The sequence below is a fragment of the Sylvia atricapilla genome, chromosome Z (assembly GCF_009819655.1).
Source record: "Sylvia atricapilla isolate bSylAtr1 chromosome Z, bSylAtr1.pri, whole genome shotgun sequence".
Lineage (NCBI taxonomy): Eukaryota > Metazoa > Chordata > Aves > Passeriformes > Sylviidae > Sylvia > Sylvia atricapilla.
The window spans coordinates 88,113,710-88,135,784 of record NC_089174.1 but is presented as its reverse complement, the minus strand read 5'-3'; the positions used below and the strand labels follow the sequence as shown (position 1 = coordinate 88,135,784).

Sequence of the window (22,075 nt, the reverse complement as noted above, 5' to 3'; positions counted from 1 at the left end):
CAGCTGCAAGGTGCTGGGAGGTGGAATTCAGTGTTTAAGGTCTCTCCCAGCCCTCTGCGGGATTTTCTGCTGGAAATGAATTCGCCACAAGAGTAATGCTACGTGGAATGCCTCAAACTTCTCACGGGTCCTGCCCTGGAAAGATCTACCGCAGAGTTCTCCACCCAGGTTGAGGAGATGCCCCTGGTTCTCACAGTTTCCTCTTTCCCTGCTTCCTCATTGGTTGTGGAATTCCTGGTGGCCAGCTCTGTGTCCCTACAGATCACTGCCCTTTGTCCTGCCCCTGTGCCCTCAGCCCACTGGTTCCTGACCTCTCTTTAACCCCGTGCACAGCACATGGTCGGGTCTTTGCTCCTGGTTCCCTTCAGCCTGCTGGAATAAACCCCACTGAACTGCTCACACAAAGGCCCTGCTTGCCTCTCTTTGCTGAGCTTTGGTGTGTGTAATGTGTGGACCTGCTTGGTCTGAATCTTCCACAGGAGACGCTTATGGGGACTACAGGTAGCAGCTCCACCCTCTAAAATGACACTGCTACAATGCTAATGAAGGCTTGAGCACATCTGATAAGACAAAGATACTCCAGCTCCTACAAGGAGGTAACAATTAAACCCCAGCCTCATGATCTGTGGGAGAACCAGCACGGCTTTATCCAGCAAAAGCACAGAGGTCTGATTATTAACCAGGTACCTTTTGCACCCTCCTGCTGGTCAAGGGTGTCAGGAATGCTCCAAAGGCTGAGCCTCCCTGAGGAGTCTCCTTGGATTAAGAGCCTGTAGGAAAACTCTCTCTGGCCACAGAAGAACCGAGTCACTGGAGGACATATAAGGAGCTGGTGGAGAAACAAGGAACAACCTCAGACCACACACAAAGCACGTGCTCAGCTCCCAGCTTCCTTCCTTTTAAAGCAGGAGCAAGCCTGACACAGCCCAGCAGAAAAGCTCCAAGGAAAGAGGTGTACCTGCTTCTCTGCTCTGTCCAACACGCTGTACAAGGAAGGAGGATTGAGGTTTTCCACTGCCTTCCCCACATCCCTGCGGAACGAATCGCTGGCTGGCAGGCAGCTGGGTGTGACAACAAAGAGAGGAGGGAAATTCCTTGTGTTAAAGAGGGATTCCGACAGTGGGACATGGACGTTGCTCCCACTCTGATCGTGTGAGGGCAAGGAAGGAGTTCCCACTTGATTCATGTGGGAATATTCAAGATAAAACACTATCTCTACCCAGAACAAACACATCTGCACACCATGAAGATGTCAGAAAGACTTTGGGTTTACTCTTGTCATGTTTTACCTCTTTGTTGCCAAATTTTAAATTAATCTTATAGCTTTGTGTTTACATGTCTTCCCTTACTGGACTAATATTTCAGTAGTTCTTCAATTAATTCAAATGAATCAAAAATTAAATAAATGAGGTAATCTCATTTGAGTACCTGGCTGGTAATTTATAGATGAAACTTTGTCCATTCTCTGTCCACACAATCACTTTATCAGCTGCCACAAAGTCCCCACCAGTCCAGGTCTGCTCATTTTCACTGGGCACTGAACACAAGAGGGAATAATCTCCAGCATCAAAGACCTGCGAGGAAACAAAGTCTGTTGTTATGAGCCAATTAATTACACATTAAACGCCCAGGCAGCTGATGATTTTGGGGCCAGTATCACAGAACCACGGAATGGTTTGGGTGGGAAAAGACTTTAGGGTCATCTCCTTCCAAACCTGCAGCCCAGGCAGAGACTGGGATTAACCATCTAGAAATACATGAACTATATAATAGAGGTGCATTAAAGAGACCTGGAGCATCTCACTGGGACTGTTTTCCTGCAGTTTAATTGAGACTCCTGAGGGAGAAGGCCCCAGGGGTGCTGCCTTACCCTCCAGTACTTGGAGCACACAACCAGGAGCGAGCGCTGCGTGAAGGAGCAGAAGGAAATGCTCTGGCAGTTCTCGCAGTAGATGGGTTTGGATTCCTCCTCAAACACCGGCGTGGTGTCCTAAACCAAAGAGAAACAACGCTCAACCAACTCCTCCCTGCTCCAGCTGAGCCCAGGGGAAAACACTGGGGCACTTTACACGTGCCAGACAGTGACAGCTACGGAGAACCCAAGCCCTGGGAGCAGTGTCTGCTCCGTTCCTCCCCCTAAGCAGATCTGCAGCAGCACGTGGTGTCCTCTTTGGGCACTCAAAGCTCCCAGTCTGCCCAGCAGCACAGATTAGGGCTGCTGACCTTGCAGCCAGGCAGGAAGCTGCAATGAAGCAGATTCCACTCCTAAACAGAGGGAGGGTTTTTCCTCCGTTGAGAAATATCTTTTACAAGAGGTTTCTGTGAAGAGCTGATTCACCACAGGTCTGGGGCAAATCTCCTTTAGGACTTTTATTCATTAGGACCCAGGAAATGCCAAATAACTCTCAAAGAGAGCTGGACATAATCCTGAATTATGAGTATTCCTAAAAATTGTATGGTCTGCTCAGCAAAACACTAACACAAATCACTCCATGGTACAAATAAAAAACAGATTTGGAAAAGTTGGACAGTTAAAAAAGCCCTACAGTTAATTGGGAAATCAGTTCTCTGAGAAGCATTAGGAATTCTGACGGCAAGTTAAATGAGTAAAGGAAAATTCAGTCAGCTGATTTCCCGCTGGCCAAGAGGAAAAAGACCATCAGGAACAGAAGGCTCCATGCCACAGGAGGTGTCAGTGACCCAGCCCTTTGCCTACCTGCAGCCGGTTGACTTCCGAGGTGATGATCCAGACTTTCAGGATGCCAGTCACGGACACGGCCACCACAGTGTCCTCTGGGAAACACAAAGATGGGGCTGAGCCACCAGGACTGCCTCACCTCTGCATATCTGAGCATTAATGAAAGCCTCATCCTGGAGCATTTGTTCTGAATGGAATGTTTATTTGCAGAGATGCTCACGGAACAAGGAATAAACGAGAGGCATTAGCAGGAAACACTTCACACCAGAGCTCATTTCCTGGTGTCCCAGCAATTTATCTGCTGTGGGGACAAGAGCTGAGCTTTCCCACCCCAGGATTTTGGCAATGCCCAGCTCAGAACTGTTGCTGAGCCTTAACTCAAGAGAGAAGTCCTTCAGTCAGGACTGTCTCCTCCGTGTTCCCCAAACCTCTCAGCAATTCCAGTCTCCACAACGAGACACTCAGCTGCCAGAAAGGAAAGCCCACCAAATTATCACTAATGAGCAGAACAAATCTGCTCTGTGCTCAGGTGGCACTTCAGCTGTGGCTGCTCCTGGATCCCTGCAAGTGTCCAAGGCCAGGCTGGATGGGGACAAAGAATAATCACCTTGTGTCCTGTCGGAGCGGATGATGGCCATGGAGCTGATCCAGTCGGGAGAGATCTTGGAGATGAGAGAATAAAGAACTTCAAGGCTGGTTGCATCCACCACCAGAATTTCAGGGTAATGTCCATGGCACAGGAGCCTCCCTTCCCGCTGGGTGCCGACGGTGAACTGATAGAACTGCCCAGATGGGAACAAACAGGAATTGGAGCCCAGGCAGCACAGGGATGGCTCCCTGCTGCCTGCAGGAGCACACCAGCAGCACAACCTCACCTGGATGCCCGTGTGTGCACAGGCCAGCTTGGTGAACTCGATGCACCTCCCGTCGTTCACATCCCACAGGCACATCTCCCTAAAACACAGGGAAACCACGTGGAGAACAGTCCAGCCCTCCAAGCACTGGAGCCCCCTCAGCTCGGGAGGAACGTCAGCTGAACCATTTATTGGGGATTGTATCAAGGGTATTTAGAGAAACTCAAATTCTACTGGGCTTCCCAGTCCTCCCAAATCCTCCTGTTCCCTCTGAGGATAAATTACAGAACCTGCAGCAGTTCAAACGAGCAGCTATCGCCCTGTGTATTTTTTAATTTAAAACTTTATATTCAAATTTAATCGTTCTGATTAAATTTGTGAGGTGCCCTCTCCTTCCCATCAGACAGATAAATTCCTGATGAAAACACATTTTGGTTTTAAATCCAATGGAAAGAGATGACTTAGCCCTAAAATCAGCCCAAGGTGGAAATTCTAAATTTTGACACATTCTCCCCTCAAATTCCTTGCTAAAAGGTTACTTAGGCAAATCATTCCCTGCCTTTCTAGGATAAAAAAAAAAATAAAATCTCTATCTATTTGGATATTAATTGCACAAGAAATCCTTCCTGCTTCCACCTCTAAACTGCTACTCTACAATTAATAAATAAAACCAATGAAAAAAAAAATGTATTTGCTGAGAAATCTTTTTCTTGAGGATAAAAATCAAACACAGTGGTGAATACATGGATAAACTGGGGACAAATTCCCATTACTGCAGTTCTGCACATCAATAAACACTGAGAAACTCACCCACTCTCTGATGCACTCACTATATATTGCTTTTCACTGGAAGCTGAGGCCTTGGATAAACAAGTCACTGAGGCTGTATGACCAAAGAGCAGAGCTCTGGGATTGATCTGGGATCAGGGAAAAAGAAAACAGGGAGTCAAAATAACACAAATGACCAGAATATGCATACCCCAGCTTTCTACTTCGTGTGTTATATATCCATTAATAGGTGCACACACATTTAATTAGCACAGCAGTGGATGGATCATCTTGGAAGACCTTCTACTTCACACAGGAATGAGAATTTGGGGGGGAAATGCATTTTGTAAACTGCTCTCCATATTTACAGATCAGGAGCTGAATTTGGCTCAATTCAATTTAAACTGAGTTTGGCTGAATTTTAAAGAGCACATTAAGAGCTTTGCCCAGCTGAGTTCCTGTATATAACTCAGGGGAGACCTGAGAGGCCCTTCCAGTGCCAAAAGGGGCTCCAAGAGAGCTGGAGAGGGACCTGGGACAGGGAAAAGGGGGAATGGCTTCCCACTGCCGCATGGGACACTGGGAAGGAATTCCTTCTCACAACACAGTATTAAGCAGCTTAAGTAGAAAGCAAGGCCTTTAGAGCAGGAATGAGTTAAAAGAGCCCTTCCTCCAGGAGCAGTAACAAAGCGCACGCAGAGAGGGCAGAGCAGGGAACGGGGAGCCATTACCTGCAGCTCGGGGCCCAGGTCCCAGAGGCAGATCTGGCCGTCGTGGCAGCCGGTGACGATGACAGAGCCATCGACGAGCAGCAGGGAGGACACGCAGTGCGTGGGGGCGCGCCGGCCCCACAGCACGATGGGCAGCACCAGGCTGTTCCCGGCCATGGCCACGGAGTGCCTGCAATGGCAGCAGCGTGGTAATGTCAGCCACAGCAGGGCTGCCCGTGCCTCGGCCGCCTCTTCCCCTCCTCTTTCCACCGTCCTGTTCCCTCTCCGCTCTGTCATTTTGTCCCCTCATGCCTCCTGCCTCTCCCCCCTCACCTTTCCTGCCCTTTTTCCCTCATGACTCCTGCTCTTTCCCCATTACATTTCCCACCTTTCCCTCTCATGTTTTTGCCATCTTTTCCTCTCGTGTTTCTCACCCTTTTCCCCTCATGTTTCCTGCCCTTTTTTCCTCTCTTTTCCCCTCATGTTTCTCACCCTTTTCCCCTCAGATTTTCCCACCCTTTTCCCCTCATGTTTCTCACCCTTTTCCCCTCACGGTTTTCCCGCCCTTTTTCCCCTCAGGTTTTTCCCGCCTTTTTCCCCTAACGGTTTTTCCCTCACGGTTTTCCCCTCACAGTTCTCCTGCCCCTTTTCCCCTCACAGTTTTCCTGCCCTTTTCCCCTCACAGTTTTCCTGCCCCTTTTCCCCTCACAGTTTTCCTGCCCCTTTTCCCCTCACAGTTCTCCTGCAGTTTTCCCCTCACAGTTTTCCTGCCCCTTTTCCCCTCACAGTTCTCCTGCAGTTTTCCCCTCACAGTTTTCCTGCCCCTTTTCCCCTCACAGTTTTCCTGCCCCTTTTCCCCTCACAGTTCTCCTGCCCTTTTCCCCTCACAGTTTTCCTGCCCTTTTCCCCTCACAGTTCTCCTGCAGTTTTCCCCTCACAGTTCTCCTGCAGTTTTCCCCTCACAGTTCTCCTGCAGTTTTCCCCTCACAGTTCTCCTGCCCTTTTCCCCTCACAGTTCTCCTGCCCTTTTCCCCTCACAGTTCTCCTGCCCCTTTTCCCCTCACAGTTCTCCTGCCCCTTTTCCCCTCACAGTTTTCCTGCCCCTTTTCCCCTCACAGTTCTCCTGCCGTTTTCCCCTCACGGCTGAGGGGTCCCAGGATGCAGCAGATGGACAGACAGACATGACCCCCCAGGTAGGAGGCAACGGTGCCATTTATTTGCTTTGGGGCAGGGATGTGTGTGCAGTCTCCCAAAATCCAAAATATTATCCTTTAAACCGAGAGGGAAGGGAGTAAAAGGTGGGGGCCTAACAGTGTGCACATAAGGATTTTTGCCCAAATCCCTCTTTTTAGAGTAATTTCAATGTAAAAAATGTTTTAAACCCCGAGGCTGAAACTGTTTTTAAATCCCTGATGTTATTATGTCCCTGCTACAAAGACATTCATGTCGGAATATGGAATACCCTGCCTCAGGTGAAATCAACCTTGTATAATCCACTGATAAACTGGATCCTGGCCACTCTCCAGCAGGAAATAGGTCCAGTGCTATCTTTACAGCAACATTTCAGATATTCTGAATGTATTGACACAAAAAACAAAGCAGAATTTCAATTGTCCCCGGGCCAAAATGGTCTCGGTGACTGGGAATAGAAACTCAAGTTGTGGCAATAAAACCCACTTGGATTTGCACAAGATTTAAACTCCAAAACAACCCTGTGTTTGTGGTAGCAACATTCCCAGCTTGCTGAGCACTTCCATGTTTTCAGAACTGAGGTTTTCTTATCGATGGAAAGGTCGTGTTAAACAAATAACCAAAATCTCCTTGCGGATTATCCAGTGGAGGTTTATGCTCTGAACTCACTCCAGCTCAAACCAGGGCTCTGATTTAGAGGAGCACGAACACACCAAAACAGGTTTTAAAATATGTGTGTTTTCCTGTTTTTTTTTTTTATACCTATATACACATTCTACTACCTTGAGGCCCCCAGCAATATTTGCATTTCTCACAGGTCTGTAAACCTGTTTCCCAGCACTTCGGGGGGAATAAATCTGAATTATGACAGAAAAAATAAAGGTCAGCCTGAATGTGAGTGAGGCTCCCAGCTCCAGCAGCAGGAGCTGGGATAACCACGGGGATGGATACAAGGAACCAGCAGCGTTCTCCTGCCACACCGGGGAGGTTTCCCAGCCCTGTCCACCCTGGAAATGTCCAAGGCCAGGCTGGCCAGGGCTTGGAGAAACCTGGGATAGTGGAAGGTGTCCCTGCACAACCGATGTGCTGCAACAGAAATTCCTGTGTCACAACCACGGGAGGTGTCACTCCATCTGATGAGTGCAGCCAGGGAGAGAACTGGAACACGACTGGAAAAAAGGGGGAAGGGAGGGAGCAAGGGTAATGAATGGCTAAGGATTACACACGGCTCCCGGGAGGCTCCTGACGAGTCAGGGATCAATGGTGGGGTTTCCACAGAACCCGCAGCGCCAAATCGGTCACGGCACATCAAATGACCCTTCCCACCAAAGCAGCTCGTTTCTGCCTGGCCCATCCTTCACGAAAAGCTCTGTAATTAAGAGCTCAGATTTTATGATCGGGATCAATAAAGACCAAAAAAACTCCAGTCTTTCTCCACACTGCAAACCACACCTGGCCCGGCAGAGTTAATTGTTATGCAATGCTGGATCAATGGCTCTGTCTGGGCCATCACAACGCAGAAGGAGAAATTAATGCAGCATTTTAAACAACAGGGTGACAAACAAAGAGCTGCAATTAAAGCAGGCTTGATTTGCAGGCAAATCATCATAAAAATAGAATAAAGGCAGGAATAAAGTGTCCAGATGCAAGGGAACAAAATGCAAATATCAACAACGAGAACAAAACCACCCACGGCAAACAGAAATACCCACCCTATTTTCCTGAGGAAACAAGCCAAAAATGACTAAACCAGAGCTGAAAAACGCCAATAAACAACACAAAAATCCCCTCCCACTCCTCTGCTGTGCTCCTGCTCCCAGTTCAGGGAACAAGTGGCAGTGTTCCTGTGTCAGCTGGCTGTCAAAACCAGCTGCATTTTTAAATAAATACAGAATCTCCCCTAGTGGGGCACAGGATCACTGCCTGGCATCCTGCACGTCATGGTTCTGCATTTGCAGCCACCTCTGAACACCTCCAAACCCAGCCCACTCAATAAAGGGAATTTTCTAAAGGAACGTACAGGAGCATCAGCACATAACCAACCCCAGAGAGGCCAGATTGTCCACATTACCAACCCCCTGACAGTCCCATTTCAAACACAGCTCTCAGAATATTTCATAGCAAGGCCCTGGGAGGGAGAGGAAAAACAAAAACTACCTCTTTCCTTCTAGTTTTTGACTACGGCAGCGCAAGGCCTTCATCAAAAACTTCCTTTTGAGGAAAAGCCACATTTCAATTCCCCAGGAATTTGGAGTGCAGAGCTTAGCCCGGGCAAACACCAACTGCAGCCCCTGCCAGCACCAAAATCCCTTTTTGTCTGAATACAATCAATAATTCCATTTTTTGCCATCAGGGATGACAAAGTACAGGAGCAAATCGACACCGGCCCAAAAGCAGGCAGGGAATCAGCCCACACCAAGCCCTACATCCCAGCCCTTCAGAACCCCCCCAGACCCACTATTCCCTGCAGAAAAGGGAGATGGAAAATGGAGATGCCGCGAGTAAAGGTCTTCCTGTTCACACCAATGTCTCCAGGGGATAAATCTGTCCCCATCACTTCCACAAAAATCCTGGCTTTCTTCCCCAAACACAATAAACAGATTATTCTGTTAGTCCGTGTCCACAGGGAAACACACGCATATCTATCTATCTAATCATCCTTGTCTTTAATTCCTTCACTTTAAATTTCTAACACAAAACTTTGCCAATAACAAATAAATGATATAGAACTAATTCTAATCTTACACATAAAAGAAGTGCAGGGATGTGGGAATGCACATAACATCCTACAATAAACAGAACAAACGCAGGGATGGGGAAAAACGCCTTTCTGAAAAGAGGATTTTTAAAATATTTCAACAGAAAGCCATTATTTCAATGAGGAAGGGAACAAAAAAAGAATTTAAATTATGTGTTAGCCTCATAGAATAATCCAGTGACTCTTTGAACTGCTCTGCTTAGAGGTGGGATTTAGGGACATTTCATAATCCCGGATCAATTCCTATTTCAATAAAGCCACTAAACTGATTTTTCAAGTACAAGGCATTAAATACTGAATCCAAGACTCGGTTGAACACTTTTTCCACTTTGTGTACCCAGAAATCCACAGATTTCAGCCGGAAAAGCCCCCAGACAGAATAAATCCACGGGAGGAAGAGGCAGAAAACAAAAGTAACCCCACCTTTTTTACACCGGAGCAACTCTGCCCAAACACATGTATTTCCATAAATTAAGGAATTAATCTCAGGATATGTGTGTGCACATACAATAACCTGCCCCCAAAATACTACTAAACAGCACAAAACAGTGTTAAATAGTATGAAACAGCTATGAATGGGCTGTTTATGCATTTTAGAAAAATCTAACCATTTAAAATGTAATTACAGATTAGATTTTCTATGTATCATTTAGAGATGGAGAAAAGGGACCACTGAGGGAGTGAGAATGCCATGAAAACACCTTCCCTGGGCATGCAGGAGGTTCCTAACCCAGACAGTGAAGGAAATGCTAATTCGGGCCACGAGATGGGAGTTAATTAACACCTTTGGAAGCCACTTGCAGGTTTTCCTGGTGTTTAATTTGATGACATACTGAACTCAAAGCAATTTTTCCCTGTTTCAAACTGTCCCAAAGGACAGTTATCCAAAGCAGCTGGAGAACCCCAAATCCCACCCCTGGGTGCCAAGAGCACCGTGTCTGGCGCACGAAAGGGAAATAAAACCGAGAAAGGCAGCAAAAAATTGGTATTAAAGAGAACTGAAGGCCCCTAAGAGGATCAGTACCCTCAGGTGAGGCTCCGTTAGCAGGGATGGAAACCTCCACCCGTTAATAACCCGGGATCGTTCTGAGGTGAAACCCGGTGAAATCCTAACCCCAGCCCTGCCCCGTTAACAGCGCGGGGCAATCCCGGTGTCCCCGGGATCCCGGGATCCGTGGGCTCCGGCCAGCCGAGCCCGGGGACCCCTGACCGCCCGTGGCCCTGCGCCTCCCGCTGCCGCAGCCTCCTCAGCGCTCCCGGGGCGGCTGCTGTGGGGGCCTGAGGGGAGCCGGGGGCTCACCGCACCGCTCCCGCTGTCCTTGAGCTCTTCTCCCGCCCCTGTCCCCGGTCTCACCTGTCCGCTGCCGGTGCCGGTGCCTTTCCCGGCCCTCACGCGTCCCGGGAGCCGCGGCCCCGCCGCGCTCGGTGCGGCAGCGGCCGGACGACACCGCCTGGCGCGACACTGGCGTACAGCGCCGCTCGGCGCGCTTGACGGCAGGCGCCGCCGCCGTGGAAACGGCTGGCCTCCCTGAGGGCGCGCGCGGAGCCGGTGATGTCCTCGCTTGCTTAATTCTTTAGGAGTTCCTGTAAGGCTTTTAAATTACAGCGGGCGGGAGAGAATGCTGGGGATATTGCTGGGTTTTAGCAGGAAAAGGGGAAATACGAGACATCTTGATGTGATATTTGTTATGTGAGTGTTAGGAAGTACGTTGGGAAGTTGTCGGTAATGACGCTGCAAGTGCGATAGGAGAAAGTCCTCGGTTTAATTTCCGTTTGACGTTGTGGTCATGACAAGCATTTATTCATTTATTTCTCCCTGCGGAAAACGAAAGTTCGCTCTTAGAATATTATCCCCTTTTTGCTTCAGCGTTTATTTCAGGATTCTTTTCAGTATCGCGACTGCTTGGGTTTATTAAAAAACAGAATTTAAGTAAGGTGACAAAAACTGACATTAAGTTCTTGCCTGCGAGACAGAAGGGTCATCCCCATAACGTCACCATAAAACGAGTTAGTGACGAAACTAGTACTGAAGTTTGGTATTAAAATTTAAAGGCGTGTCTCCCCTCACAGAATTCCCGCCCTTGCCCGTTCCCAAGATGGCCGCCGGCGGCCTCGCTCCCTCAGCCCTGCCCGTTCCCAAGATGGCCGCCGCCGGCCTCGCTCCCTCAGCCCTGCCCGTTCCCAAGATGGCCGCCGGCGGCCTCGCTCCCTCAGCCCTGCCCGTTCCCAAGATGGCCGCCGGCGGCCTCGCTCCCTCAGCCCTGCCCGTTCCCAAGATGGCCGCCGGCGGCCTCGCTCCCTCAGCCCTGCCCGTTTTCAAAATGGCCGCCAGCGGCCTCGCTCCCTCAGCCCTGCCCGTACCCAAGATGGCCGCCGGCGTCCAGACGCCTTTCCCGCCCTCCCGTAGCCAAGATGGCGGCCGGCGGCGTCACTCGGGCCCGCGCTGCCCTGGCCCAAGATGGCGGCCGGGCGGGAGCGGGGCGGCCGCGCCTGCGCCCGCCCCAGCGGTGCATGCCGGGCGTCCTGCCCGCCGTGACGTTGCACATCGCACCCGGCACCGCCACCGGGGCCCGCGGCCATGGCGGGCGTGAAGGTGATCGCCAACGACACCGAGTTCCAGCCCGAGCTGAGCGCCGCCGGCTCCCGCCTGGCCGTGGTGAAGTTCACCATGAGGGGGTGAGTGAGGGCGAGATCCGGCTCCCTGCGCGCCGCTCCCGCCTCAGGCTCCCGGGATGGGCTCCGGTGTTGCCGTGTTGTTACCCGCGGCTCCTGCGAACGCGCCCGGCGCCGTTCTCCGGCGCGATTTGCTCCGGAACGCGTCAGTGCGTTCACGGCATCAGCGCCTTTATCAGTTGTGTTATTTTCAACGCCGTGTTCCTGGTTCCTGCAATAAATTCCCATTTTTCCCGCCGATCCCGCTGCCTTGCGGAGCCGCCAGCCCTCAAGCGCTCTGAGCGAGCAGGGGCTGCGCTGCTTTAAGGCCCCGTTAAAGGGCGGGCAAGTGATGGAAACAAGGCACGGACAACACTAAAGACACCTAAAAACTTGCAAAAACATCTTCTGCCCCATCAAACTTGTCTGGATCTACACCCCATTAGCCCAGGACGAGTGGATTTGTCCCTTTCCCCCTCCTTAGCAGGGAGGTGCGGCTGCGGCGAAATGGGGATGGATCTGTCACCAAAGAAATCTCAACATCCGAATGATTCCCACTGAATTCTATGAAATCAGGGAGAATAGCGATAATCTCAGGAATCTGGGGTTTCATATGGCCCGTCATTATTCTCTGGCTGCTGCCTCTTGGTCATGGGGGTTTTTTTTTTGCCGATTTTCTACATCGGGTTTTTTTATTTTCACTTTGCGTTTCTCCTTCCCAGCAAGAAACTCCCTTTACAGGAATTGGTGACGCTGAGCACTTCCTACCCTTTTGCTCACACAGAATAAGTAAAAAATTACACATTTTCAGCCAAGGCAATGCAGTTAAATCAGAAGAAACCAGCTCTGTTCTCCCAGGGCCAAATAAAGATGCGGGAATAAGTGTTACAGGTGTAAATGAGATTTAATGTGGGACGAATTTTATGATCCCCCGAAGCTTTGATACACGTTGACCATTAAATATTTATGTGTAAATATAATTTCATTCCCAGGAGGTAACATGGGCTAATGATAAGAGTTTTTTGTTCATAGTATTTTTTGCTGATTTTGCCCTCCTTTGTAGCACTGTTGAGCAGGACTGTGATGAAAATGCTGCAAGTAAAGACAATAAATTGCAGCTTCCTACATGGCATCTTTCATTGTATTGCCAGCTGGCAGGCAGGTAGAGAGGTTATTTTCACAGCAGGGAAGAGCAGGAATGTTCTGCTTCTGTTTGGGACAGGCATTGAAAAATAATTTGAAAAGTGGAATTAAGTGGAAGTGTTTTCCCTCAGGTGTGGCCCTTGCTTGAGGATCGCTCCAGCCTTCAACGCCCTGAGCAACAAATACCCGCAGGCAACATTCCTGGAGGTGGATGTGCACCAGTGCCAGGTGTGTGCCCCCAATCCTCCTGCCAGGGCAGGGGCTGGGAAAAGGGCAGGGACTGGGGAGCTGCAAGGAAATGCTGGCAGGGAGCAGTGTCTGTGCCTCTCGCTGTGCCTGCTGAGTAATCACAGAGAGTAACACCAAATTCTCCTGAACAGGGAGAGCAAAATCCCTCTCGGGGAGAAATACTCCTGCAGTGGCCTCTGTGCTGCCCTTCCTTTGGGCAGAGTGAAAGCACATGAATTAGTTAATGAACACGTACAGCCCCCGCTGTTTGTATGGCAAAAATAACAGGTATCGAACACAGCACCAGTGGGGATTAAATAGAGCCTTCCCAGCTAAGTATCGGTGCAGTTCTTGCAGTCAGAAGGCCAGAACTCGATGGCTGGATTTATTAGTGGGAGCAGAGGGCTCGCAGCGGTGCAGGGACCTAAAGCAGTGACCCCTTTCTGCTCTCAGGGCACAGCTGCCACCAACAACATCTCGGCGACCCCCACGTTCCTGTTCTTCCGCAACAAGGTGCGCATCGACCAGTACCAGGGAGCAGATGCCGTGGGCCTGGAGGACAAAATCAAACAGCACCTGGAGAACGACCCCGGCAACAGCGAGGACACAGACATCCCCAAAGGATATGTGTGTATCTCCCCACAGTGTGCTTGGCGTGCTTGTGTAGCTCAGGTGGAAAAAAAACTGGTTTTCAAATGTGCTTTAAGGCAAATCCACCTGAAGGATTTGGGGCAAAGCTGCCCCAGGAAATTGTTTGGCTGGGCTTTCTTTGCCAGAAAAAACCTGAAAATATTGCACATACACGTTTCTTAGGAATGGAAAGTCTCCCTGGTCATTAAAATGAATTTTCTATCCCGTGATGAACTTTTTCCTTCTCAGCCATCCCAAACATTTCCTAAAGTGCAAAAAGTCTCATTCTTCATTTTCCTAAGGTTCACTGGGGTGGATGCTCCTAAAGGCAGCCCCTTTGTGTTTCTCTGTGCCTATAAAAGAACAAAACCAAACAGTATGGCACAGCCATACTTGGGAAAGGTGATGTGCCTGCCCCGAGTGGCACACAGGAATTAACTTCCTGCTGATGCTGACGTGATTTATTGCTAACTCACCAGTAATTCCTTCCTTTAAATGCCTTGTCAAGTCCAGCTACTCCACCTGCTCCGTGCTGGTAGCACCTGGGGGCTGTGTGTGGTGGTGCCAGCTGTGCCCTGTGTCCCCAGATGGACCTGCTACCCTTCATCAACAAGGCTGGCTGCGAGTGCCTCAACGAGAGCGACGAGCACGGCTTCGAGAACTGCCTGCGCAAGGATTCCTCCTACCTGGAGTCTGACTGCGACGAGCAGGTACAGCCCACGCACTCCTGTGTCCACGGGGAGGTTCCCTGGTGGAGGAGCACCTGGGGGGCACAGCTTGGGGTGCCAGTGCTTCCCACACAGGATTCCTGAGTGGGGGAGAACACCTGGGGGGCACAGCTTGGGGTGCCAGTGCTTCCCACACTGAATTCCTGAGTGGGAGAGAACACCTGGGGGGCACAGCTTGGGGTGCCAGTGCTTCCCACACAGGATTCCTGAGTGGGGGAGAACACCTGGGGGGCACAGCTTGGGGTGCCAGCCCTTCCCACACTGAATTCCTGAGTGGGGGAGAACACCTGGGGGGCACAGCTTGGGGTGCCAGTGCTTCCCACACAGGATTCCTGAGTGGGGGAGAACACCTGGGGGGCACAGCTTGGGGTGCCAGTGCTTCCCACACTGAATTCCTGAGTGGGGGAGAACACCTGGGGGCACAGCTTGGGGTGCCAGTGCTTCCCACACTGAATTCCTGAGTGGGGGAGAACACCTGGGGGGCACAGCTTGGGGTGCCAGTGCTTCCCACACTGAATTCCTGAGTGGGGGAGAACACCTGGGGGGCACAGCTTGGGGTGCCAGTGCTTCCCACACTGAATTCCTGAGTGGGAGAGTTCCTGTGGGGATAGAAGGGGCCCCAAAGTGTGACCACATCGCTGTGTTCCCTTGTCCCTGCTCCCTGTGCTGAGTTGGTTTCCAGTGAAGAAAGCAGTGTATAATTGTGGGTTTTTTGCCTCCACAGCTCCTTATCACGGTAGCTTTTAGCCAACCTGTCAAGCTTTACTCTATGAAACTTCAGGGGCCAGACAACGGTGAGTGGTGCAGGTAGAACTACTCATTATCAATTGAGATTATAGTTTGATACACAAATAAATGTATTACCACTTGATACACAAATGAAATTATTTATCTTGGTTTGATAAATAGAAGTGTTTATTATAGCTTTACACACAAATGAAGTATTTATTATAGCCCGAGACACAACTAAAGTATTTTTATAGCTTGATACACAGCTAGAAGTGTTTATTGTAGTTTGATACACAGCTAGAAGTGTTTATTGTAGTCTGATACACAACTAGAAGTGTTTATTGTAGTTTGATAGACAAATATCACTGCTTATAGTTTGGTACCCTGCAGAGAGACACTTGGATGTCATTCCAGGCTGAAGTGGGAGCCACTGCAAGTGTCACCTTGTTCTTCCTGTAGCCATTGAGCTGGCGTTGTCCAGTGACACACATTTCCTGCTGGTGCAGGACTGTGGGCTGACAGTCCCCAGGGAGTCACAGCGCTGTCTCTTGTCCCAGGGCAAGGGCCAAAGTACGTGAAGATCTTCATCAACCTGCCGCGCTCCATGGACTTTGAGGAGGCCGAGCGCAGCGAGCCCACGCAGGCCCTGGAGCTGGGCCCCGAGGACATCAGGGAGGATGGCATCATCCAGCTCCGCTACGTCAAATTCCAGAACGTCAACAGCGTCACTGTAAGTGCTCTGTCCCTCAGGGAGCACGGGAATGCACAGACACCGGGGGCTTTTTAGCTGCTGCTCCGCCAGAGCCCGCACTGAAGGCTCCAGAGATGGTGTCCTTGAGTGTTTATCCATTCTTACTGCTCTTACAGTCTCACAGGCTCTGAGTTCCAGCTGACAGAGTCAGCCAACTCTGTCTCTTTCTTTCCGAGGCCTGTGAAGTGCAAACTGTCCAACTGTGAAATGACACCTGAGTTATTTTTACTTTTAGCCCAGTAACCAACCGCCCATGGCCCACAATGGGGAATTCCCTGTCCAATTACAAAACACCACCCAGACCCAGGAAGAGGAAAGAAAAAAGGAGGACTCAGCCTACCCCCTAAAACCTCCATCTTGCTTTATGGATAGTACTATACTCTAAAGCCTTAAACTCTGAGTTTGGCACCCTGTGATATCACACCCTTCTACCCAAAGTCCACAGCCATAATCGCAGTGCTGTCACTCAGTTTTGGAAGGCTCAGGTCAAATGCAGTGTTCTCCTGGGGCTGTCAGTGCCTGTGAGCACAGAAAGTCTCACTGCCCAGGGTTCCAGGACACAGCCAGACCTCTGGGAGGGACCAGACAGGAATCCAATTTCTAGCCACATCCCACTGAAGCTGTGACTTCTTAGGTCCTGGGTTTGCTGGCTGAATGTGAGAAGTGGGAACACCCCAGCTGGGAGAACTTTTAACAAATTTCCAGGAAAACAATCACGTTCTCTAATTATTGAAATGAAGAGGACAGAGCCCTTCATAACGGGAAAAGCCCTTTATTTGTCACTTCACCCCTGTCGAGCCGCTGATGCTTTAGGTATTAATGCAGGGATGAAATTAAAGTCCTTCTCTTGGCTCTTTTCCCTCCTCAGTTGTTTGTGCAGTCCAATCATGGTGACGAAGAGACGACAAGAATCACATATTTCACATTCATTGGCACTCCAGTGCAGGCCACCAACATGAACGACTTCAAACGAGTGAGTCCCTTGCTAACCCCCTCTGGGGCAAACACTTGGGGTGACACAATCAGTTCCACACTCAGGGGACTTGGGGACCTTTGTCCTGGGTTTTTTCTGACCTTTCTGCAAAGGTTTTAATCATCAGCTTGGTGACAATAACCGGTAAGGACTGAAAACACCAGGGGCTGCCAAGTTACACACACCAAAGGCAACTTTTTAACAGCTGTGAGATTTAGACCTGGATTTTGGGATACTCTTTTTAGGCAACATTATTGCAAAAAGTCTTAGTTTGAAATAAACTGCTTCAGTGTTGCATCTATGGTACAAATACCCTCTAATGTCAGAAGGTTAAAAGCACTAAGCACTAACATGGCACCTCCTTCATTTTTAGCAGCAAATCTTGATCTTGATTAAACTTAAAACGTAATTTTTCTGCTGCTAATAAGTTAATAAAGGAGTTTGTCAGCTTTTGCTGCCCTGCACTGCCACTCAAGGTCATGAAAAGTTGCTCTACTGTTCTAAAATAAGTACAGATTTCAGACCTCCCTCATTCTCTCCAGCCTAGAAACACGTGAATAGATTTTTTGATCTTCTTTCTTTTGGTTTCTGTGGGTTTTAAGCTGCATGGTGAAAGGTGTCTGTGGACGTGGCACCCAGGGAGTGGTGCTGGGAAGGGCAGGCTGGAAGGTACTGTTTAGAAATCCAGAGGCAGCAGTGCATTGGGAGCTGGTGCTCCTGCCTCAGGCACACTCTCCTGGCCGGTCTGTGCAATGGTAACATTCCTGTTTTCCTACCTGGCGCTGGAGTTGGAGGAGGACCGAAGTCTTTGCATTGGTGGAAAGGGGAGCTCCAGGGAAAAACTGCTGTTTGTGTCCTCAGAGAGCAGTGGGCAGAGGCGGAGAGAAATCCTGGCTGGCTGAGGGACACTTGGGACCCCTCTGGAATAAATCCCTGCCTCTTTTCCTCTTGCAGGTAGTTGGCAAAAAGGGAGAGAGCCACTAGGAACTGAAGCCACTGGAAGGCCTTACCCCATTTATCCCATCCAAGATTCCCACTTTTTTTTCTGACTCCTGGATAATTGCTTGGCCATAACCACAGACTGTCCGTTTGATTTCCTGCCTTTTCCAATAAATGGTTGCTTTCAGCTGGAGTGTGTTCCTGGTGTCCTCCTCCTCCTCCTCCTCCATGGATTTGTAACTAGAATTCCTGACTTTGGCCGAGTGGAATTTTGTTATTCCAGCAGTTGTGGCTCTTTTGTTCCACTGAAACTTGCCAGCTCTGCTGGGAGTTTCAGATGTCAAATACAAGATTGGAGTTGCTTTGGATTGTTACTTTCACAAACCACAGATAATTCTTGGATAAGAGTAACTAGACCTGTTTAATTCTCGTTTCCCTTTATAGTCAGAGCAGAGGCAGCAGATTTTAAGTCATCATTCCATGAACTTCCACCAACTTCCTGACTGTTCTGAAAGTTTTCAGTGTTAGGAATTCCTGAGCTTGTTTCCCAGGTAAGCTGAGATTTAGGTATTACTCCTTCCTGTTATGTGATGGGTTTTAGTAAAGGAATATTTATAGCCAGTGCCAGTTTTCCATCCTCACTGGAATTTTGGTACCAGTGAAGGTTGGTAAAGGAGGCCTTCCTCAGCACCATAGCCACAGGACTCTGAGGATTCCCAGGAAAGCTCTGCTGTGTGTTTGATTGCCAGAATTCATTCTGTCAAGTTCAGTTTTTTGCATTTTTGATGCCGAGGCAGCTCTGTCCTGCCTTGGCACGTGCAGCTGCTCATCCCCAGTAAGTGTCCTGCTCAACCAGAGCTGGGAATTGTGTGCGGGGTTTGGTATTCTGGGCACTGCTGGGTTGGTTCTCCCTGGGTGGGCACAGCCCAGGACACCCTGAGCCTGGCCCAGTGCAGAGAAATCCATAAAGAGATTTTCATCCCCACGTGCCCTGGGTCTGCCCAGGACACCCTGAACCCGGCCCTGTGCAGAGAAATAAAGAGATTTTCATCATCACCTCCCCTCTCTGTGCCCAGGACACTCTGAGCCTGGCCCAGTGCAGAGAAATAAAGACATTTTCATCCTCACCTGCCCAGGACACCCCGAACCCATCCCTGTGCAGAGAAATCAATAAAGATATCTGCATCCCCACGTGCCCTGGGTGTGCCCAGGACACCCTGAACCCGGCCTTGTGCAGAGAAATAAAGAGATTTTCATCCTCACCTGCCCAGGACACCCCAACCCCATCCCTGTGCAGAGAAATAAAGAGATTTTCACCCTCCCCTCCCCTCTGTGTGCCCAGGACACCCCAAACCCATCCCTGTGCAGAGAAATAAAGAGATTTTCATCCCCACATGCCCTGGGTGTGCCTAGGACACCCCGAACCCGGCCCTGTGCAGAGAAATAAAGAGATTTTTCACCCTCCCCTGCCCTGGGTGTGCCCAGGACACCCCGAACCCATCCCAGTGCAGAGAAATAAAGAGATTTTGATCCCCACCTCCCCTCTGTGTGCCCAGGACACCCCGAACCCGGCCCTGTGCAGAGAAATAAAGAGATTTTCACCCTCCCCTCCCCTCTGTGTGCCCAGGACACCCCGAACCCGGCCCTGTGCAGAGAAATAAAGAGATTTTGATCCCCACCTCTCCTCCCCCCGCCCCTCCCCTGTGTTCAGTGTCTCATTGGTCTCTTCATTTCTAGATTTTGTTGTGTCACAGTTCGAGTCTTAATTCTCTCTTTAGATTTTTATTCTTAAGGGGGCTATAGTTCTCATTTGACTAGTTCTATTGATGGGTTTTAATTTTATTTTTACACACCTCTTCGTTTTTTTCTATGTAGAATTTTAATAATGTATAGAATATAGAAATTAAATAATAAAAGAATTAATTTTTTAAAATGGGAATTTTTAAAATAGGAATTTTAAAAAATAGGAATATATTTTATTTTTAATCTATATAGAAAACAGAAATTAGATATTGTAGGAATTAAACATTTTAAATAGGAATTTATTTTATTTTTAATCGATATAGAAAACAGATTTTATTAGAGGACTTAACTGGTTAAAATAGGATTGTATTTTTAATCTATATAGGATATAGAAATTAGACTTTATTAGAGAAATTAAATGGTTTAAATAGGATTTTTTTTCATATAAATAAAATATACAAAATAGATACTGTAGAAATTAAATGGTTTAAATAGGAATTTATTTTATTTTTAGTCTATATAGAATACAGAAATTAAATTTTATTTTAGGAAAGAAATGGTTTAAATAGGAATTTAATATATATAGAATATAGAAATTAGATATTGCAGGAATTAAAGATTTTAAATAGGAATTTATATATAGAATACAGAAATTAGATTTTATTATAAAAAATCAATGGTTTAAATAGGAATTTATTTTAATATATGTAGAATATAGATATTGTAGGAATTAAATATTTAAATAGGAATTAATCTATATAGAATACAGAAATTAAATTTTATTATAAAATATAAATGCTTTAAATAGGAATTTCTTTTATAGAATACAGAAATTAGATATTGTAGGAATTAAATATTTTAAATAGGAATTTATTTTTAATTTATATAGAATACAGAAATTAAATTTTATTATAAAAAATAAATGGTTTAAATAAGAATTTAATTTATAGATTATAGAAATTAAATATTGCAGGAATAAAATCTTTTAAATAGGAATTTATATTTAATCTATATAGAATATAGAAATTAGATATTGTAGGAATTAAATGTTTTATATAGGAATTTATATTTAATTTATACAGAATACAGAAATTAAATTTTATTATAAAAATTAAATGGTTTAAATAGGAATTTATTTTAATATATATAGAATATAGACATTAGATATTGTAGGAATTAAAGATTTTAAAAAGGAATTTATTTTAAACTATGCAGAATACAGAAATTAAAATTTTATTATAAGCAGTAAATGGTTTAAATAGGAATTTATTTTAATATATGTAGAATATAGAAATAAGATATTGTAGGGATTACATATTTTAAATAGGAATTTATTTTTAGTCTATATAGAATACAGAAATTTTATTATAAGCAGTAAAAGGTTTAAATAGGAATTTATTTGAATATACAATATAGAATCTATATTTTATAGGAATTAAATTTTTAAAATAAGAATTTATTATGGGAGCTAAACTTAAATTCAAACCCCTAAATTTTAAATTTTTTAATTGTATTTTTAAATGTTTAAATCTTTTCTATTTTAAATTTCATTTTATTTTGACCGTATTACATTACGTCTATCATTTTTATTTAATGCATTTCTTTATTTATAATTCCTTTCTTTTCTTTCGATATTTTAATTTAAGTTTTAATTTTTTATGTGTCCCCACGGCGAGTGTCGCCGCCTTGTGGCAGCCCCGGGCACTGCAGGACACGGGGGACAGGGGAAAATAGAAATAAAAATAAAAACAGAATTAAATCTACAGAAATACAAAAATTCAAAGGGAAATTAAAAAAAAAGAGAAATAAAAAACTCCTAAATATGGAAAGGTTAGATAGAAAAATAATTTTAAAGATAAAACTAAAAAAAGAAAAGTAATTAAAAAAAAACACATTTAAAAATGGAATTGAAAAGAAAATGAAAAACCAAAAAGGAAATAAGGATTACATTTAAAAATAAACAAAAATTAAATAATAAAACAATTTAAAAAATAAAATAATAAAATTATAATAATCGTAAAAGAAAATAATAAAAATCCTAAAAATTATAAACCAATTTAAAAAATAAAATAAAAATATAATAATCTTAAAAGAAAGTAAAAATACTAAAAATAAAAAAAATTTAACATATTAAATAAAAAGAATATAAATTTAAATTAAAATAAAAAAATGATATAATTAGAATAAATTTAAAAATCAGAAACTGTTCTGTTATTTCAGTGTGTGCTGGGAGAGGCCTCGGGGCTCCTCTCCCCTAACACTGGTTAAAATTATAGAGTTCCTTTTTTAAAATTGGGGTTGGTTTCTTTACGTGAAGTTTTATGTTATTTTATTTATTTTTAGTTTGGTTTCATTTCGATTTTATTTCTTCATTTAATTTATTTATTTGGTTTTATTAATATATTCTATTATTGTTCCTTTTTAAGTTAATTTAATTATTTAATATCTTTCTGTATTTTATGTATTCTATTATTTTTTATTTAATTTTATTTAATTTATGTATTTTTTAATTTTTTAATTTATTTAGTTTTATTTTTTCTGTATTTCATTTATTTTGTTTATTCTATTATTTTGATCCTT

At 46.2% G+C, this 22,075-nt stretch overlaps 2 protein-coding genes across 4 annotated transcripts in view; one reads left to right on the top strand and one right to left on the bottom strand.

The window, feature by feature from the left end:
• Window positions 1–10,428, bottom strand: part of WDR7 (WD repeat domain 7) — a 49,852-nt gene extending 39,424 nt beyond the window's left edge. For both annotated transcript variants that reach the window (XM_066339285.1, XM_066339287.1), the window contains exons 1-10: window positions 10,334–10,428; window positions 5,052–5,220; window positions 4,363–4,469; window positions 3,574–3,652; window positions 3,306–3,480; window positions 2,717–2,793; window positions 1,871–1,990; window positions 1,429–1,574; window positions 959–1,061; window positions 688–829 (exon numbers count right to left, since the gene is read on the bottom strand). In XM_066339285.1, the coding sequence (XP_066195382.1) occupies window positions 688–829; window positions 959–1,061; window positions 1,429–1,574; window positions 1,871–1,990; window positions 2,717–2,793; window positions 3,306–3,480; window positions 3,574–3,652; window positions 4,363–4,469; window positions 5,052–5,207 (1,105 nt within the window). In that variant the 5' untranslated portion in view covers window positions 5,208–5,220; window positions 10,334–10,428. The remainder of the gene's footprint in view (window positions 1–687; window positions 830–958; window positions 1,062–1,428; window positions 1,575–1,870; window positions 1,991–2,716; window positions 2,794–3,305; window positions 3,481–3,573; window positions 3,653–4,362; window positions 4,470–5,051; window positions 5,221–10,333) is intronic.
• A 999-nt stretch (window positions 10,429–11,427) lies between these two features.
• TXNL1 (thioredoxin like 1) lies at window positions 11,428–18,391 on the top strand. 2 transcript variants are annotated; one of them, XM_066338371.1, is made up of 8 exons: window positions 11,428–11,655; window positions 12,906–13,002; window positions 13,456–13,629; window positions 14,220–14,342; window positions 15,085–15,154; window positions 15,647–15,819; window positions 16,709–16,813; window positions 18,197–18,391. In XM_066338371.1, the coding sequence occupies exons 1-8, from the start codon at window positions 11,558–11,560 to the stop codon at window positions 18,278–18,280; spliced, it is 924 nt and encodes a 307-aa protein (XP_066194468.1). In that variant the 5' UTR covers window positions 11,428–11,557; the 3' UTR covers window positions 18,281–18,391. The 2 variants fall into 2 exon arrangements, with proteins under 2 accessions (XP_066194468.1, XP_066194470.1); XM_066338373.1 differs by lacking the exon at window positions 18,197–18,391 and adding an exon at window positions 17,768–17,939 and having other exon boundaries at window positions 11,431–11,655.
• Window positions 18,392–22,075: the final 3,684 nt, after the last annotated feature.

What these genes read in the sequence shown, in the direction of transcription:
- TXNL1 (XM_066338371.1), top strand. Translation starts at nt 11,558, where the DNA reads ATGGCGGGCGTGAAGGTGATCGCCAACGACACCGAGTTCCAGCCCGAG. An exon ending in GTGAAGTTCACCATGAGGGG is followed by an intron (nt 11,656 to 12,905) that starts GTGAGTGAGGGC and finishes GTTTTCCCTCAG; the next exon opens with GTGTGGCCCTTGCTTGAGGA. An exon ending in ACTTCAGGGGCCAGACAACG is followed by an intron (nt 15,155 to 15,646) that starts GTGAGTGGTGCA and finishes CTCTTGTCCCAG; the next exon opens with GGCAAGGGCCAAAGTACGTG.